The sequence below is a fragment of the Camelina sativa genome, chromosome 5 (genome assembly GCF_000633955.1).
Source record: "Camelina sativa cultivar DH55 chromosome 5, Cs, whole genome shotgun sequence".
NCBI classification, from domain to species: Eukaryota; Viridiplantae; Streptophyta; class Magnoliopsida; order Brassicales; family Brassicaceae; genus Camelina; species Camelina sativa.
In genome coordinates this window covers 20,131,362-20,135,000 of record NC_025689.1, presented here as the reverse complement: position 1 = coordinate 20,135,000, position 3,639 = coordinate 20,131,362, and the positions used below count along the sequence as shown (strand labels likewise).

General features: G+C 30.8%; 2 protein-coding genes across 2 annotated transcripts in view; one reads left to right on the top strand and one right to left on the bottom strand.

Moving 5' to 3' along the window:
- Window positions 1–1,108, bottom strand: part of LOC104787279 (probable metal-nicotianamine transporter YSL7) — a 4,316-nt gene extending 3,208 nt beyond the window's left edge. Inside the window, exon 1 of the mRNA XM_010512820.2 lies at window positions 500–1,108. Within this exon, the coding sequence (XP_010511122.1) occupies window positions 500–887 (388 nt within the window). The 5' untranslated portion in view covers window positions 888–1,108. The remainder of the gene's footprint in view (window positions 1–499) is intronic.
- LOC104787278 overlaps window positions 2,997–3,639 on the top strand; it is a gene marked incomplete in the record, with an annotated part of 2,220 nt that continues 1,577 nt past the window's right edge. The window contains 1 exon segment of the mRNA XM_010512819.2: window positions 2,997–3,633. Coding sequence (XP_010511121.1) covers window positions 3,108–3,633 — 526 coding nt within the window.

Below are 3,639 nucleotides of genomic sequence, written 5' to 3'. Positions count from 1 at the left end.
AAAAAAAAAAAAAAAAAAAAAGTGAAACAAATAAATAACAAGTTAGCAAAACATTTAAAACTTTTTTAAAAGAATATTAATTAATGATATTGTAGTATCATTATATGTATTTTTTCTGTAAGTATTTTTATATAAAAATTATCTAAGGATTGTTAATTCCATGCATGTACGTTTAATGATAACAACAGCTGACCTAATCTGAAACTAGAGTTAATCATTACCCTAATTTTTTTAATTATCTTTTAATCACAATCCGTTAAAAAGGATATATAAAATCAAAATCAAATATACGAATTTGAAGTATATCCCTAACATATGAATTTTTTTTACATATATAGAAAACGATAAACTCAAAAAGTAGAATCTGTCCTTTTCCACAGAGATCTCTCACCATCAAAAAAGACGGTGACACCAAACTCCATTGAATCGTTCACATCATCAACAAATTTCTCAATTCTTAAATTTTTTTTTTTGGATAATTTTCATGAAAAAGACGTACCGCTAAAAGCGATGCCGGATGAAGCGACGACGCAAGTCTGAATCACGGTGTTCTCTTGCCGTGTGAACGGTTGTTTCAGCACACCGGCTTTGTTGAGAATCTTGGTCCATGTTTTGACGAAGAAGAAACCGAGCAAACCGGCGGAGATGTTAAGCGAAGGGATGATACCAGTCGTTAGGTTGAGTTTCATCACGACGAAAGTGAAGAGAATCGCGAGTATGAAACTAACGATCAGAGCTCTGAAAGTGAGCTGGTGCTGCCACGAAGGAGGAACCTCGTGACTCGCTTCGAAGATTCTCTCGACGGAGACCTCTTCTTCTTCCGTACCACCAGATCCATTGGTGGCGAGATCGTCGTCTTTTTTGGATCGTTGTTTCTCTAACTCCATAGTTTTGTGTTGTTGATGATTGAATGAATCAGATCTGAAGGAAGAGAGGGATTTTTATATAAGAGAGATTGAAGTCGCCGAAGAAAGGGGAATAAAAGCTGGCGATTTTGTGAAAACTGATTCTATTGTGTGTGTGTGTGTGTGTGTGTATGTGTGAGAGAGAGGAAGCGAATCTGTTGTCGTATTCTATATTTAAATGGTCAATGTTTTTTTTTATTAACCTAAATGTACGTAGACTGGTGTGGGTGTGTAGAGAGAGACGGTATAAATTCCTAATTTTGTGGGCATTTCAGAGTTAAAATTGATTTTGGAATTTTAATTATGATATGTTTATGTGTTAAAGGGGCCAATTATGATAGATTTTATATTGAATTAATTTTCTATAATAAAAAAAATAATTAAATATGTTTTTAAAATTAAAATAAAAAAAGAATTGAAATATAGATTAAGTATGTTTACTATTTTAATGTTGAGATATTTAATGGAGATTGTAAACTTTTGTTACGAAAAATCTGTTATGTATCATTTATACTAATGTTAACCGTTATGTTAATAACATGTCCCACCATATAACAATAAACCGTCATATTAGTGGCTTAACCCGTGTTTCAAAACCGTTATATTAGTGGTTTTGATTGTGGGTGTTGTGTTTCATTTGTGAAGTTGATATTTATACATGGAAAATGTTTGATGATCAAGGAGTTTACGATCCATAGCAATAAAATAGAGATTATAATGTTTTCCTATTTGAGTTGATAACATTATCACAAAAATAATATTCAGTTTCTTAACGTGATATATACTATATTAAATGTATTTCTTGATGCTAAAGTTAAATATACCCGATTATTGAGTTTCTAAATTTGGGTTTCCATTTTTATGAACTTTATTAACGTTATAATAATTATTACGATTGTAATCATTTGTTACTCAAATTCGGCTGTGTCATTTAAATTTAAGAGATCATACAGTCTCTAAAGATCTATTAAAATAGTTTTAAAGATTTTTATGGGATTAAAAAATTAATGCGTAGAGTTGTTTTTGGAAAATCAAAATGTATAGAATTATAGATATTGTCAAACTATTTATGGCAATAAACATATCAAATTAGATCGATTTAAATAGTTCCATTAATTGAGTTTCTGAAATGTTATTTTAGAAAAATCGTTAGGGGTTAATGTTGTAAATAAAACAAATTAAATAAACAAAACTTAAAGGGCGTAAACCAAAATGTATTTCAAAAATGTTAATATAGATTGTTTTTTGAGGTAGACCAAATATGAAGCTATGATCTCACTTGAACTCTTAGCATCTCTTTTTTATTTGTTCACTTATCTGTTTCCATATTTGCAAAACTATATCCCTTTCTCTTCTTGTCACTTTAACAATTTGCCTATGGGAGATACATAAAAAAAAATTAAGTTTAAAATCAATTGTTATTGAAAGACAAGGTAAAAAAAAACTCAATAAATATTGATCCTTGTTGACAAAAAAAAAAAAAAAATTATCCTTTATATTTTGCCATTTCAATAAACTAAAACTCAAATATTATCAATATTAATAAAATTAAAAATATATATTACAATTAAACAGTTTCACATATTGGTTTGAGTAAATAATTGAGAATTATGATTTAAATTTTACAATTAAATGAAGTTATATGTCAGTTTGGGACCTTTGGGTTATAAAGGAGAAGTATGCTATAGAATTTATATTTAAATAAAATTATATGTCAGTTTAGATTTATAAAAGAAAATTATGGTTTCGATCTTATATCTAGATAGAGAGCATTAGGGTTTAAATTTTAGGAACAATAAATGTAAATATGTGTTGGTTTGGGTTAAACTAAATTAATTTTTTTGTTAATAATTTTTAATATATTTTATTGTATTAATTAAAATTTAAATTGTATTAATTAAATTGTTAAATTTTTAATTTTAATATATTTATTGTATTAATTAAATTGTTAAATTTTTAATTTTAATATATTTTATTGTATTAATTAAATTTGATTGATGCTATAAAATAAAGGAAATAAAACAAAAGGGACCTATATGGTTAAATACAGAAAAGAGGGGTTATTTCATAATACATTAAAAGTAAAAAAAAAATCGTCTATAATCTTCTTCGTTCACCGAATCTTTCTGGGTTAGGTTTGTTTGTTCCTTTGTTTCAAAATCAGAAGAAGAAGAAGAACAAGTCAAAGACGATACCACAACAATGGCGTCCTCCAACCTCCTCCTTGCGATCTTCGTCGCAATTTTGCTCTCGATCACCACCATCTCCGCCGCACGTCCTTGCAAAACCTTCCTCATCTCCTCCTATTCCCTCTCAATAACCCCAGAAAACCCTAACCTCGAATCCGATTTCACCTCGACTCGATTCGTCACCGTCTTCACCATCCGTCGTCTCAATCCTCACCACGTCGTTCCCTTTTTCGTCAATCGCCGTCACGAGACGCCACAGATCCAACGATCGGAGGAAGATCGTTCCCAATTGTCTCTCCCTCTGGGCTCCGATAACATCAATTCGTTCAGAGATCGAACGAGAGACATTCTCAGCGTCGTCGTGGCTCTCTTGTTCGGTGTTGGTTGCGGTGCTTTGACCGCTGCTACTATGTACCTTGTTTGGGCTTTCGTTGTGAACCGTCAGAGCTATGATTTTGAGGAGGAAGAAGATGATTATGAGAATGAGGAATCTGATGCTGCTAGCTTGAAGAAGTTGGGTTATGTTAAGATTCCAGCTCCAGCTC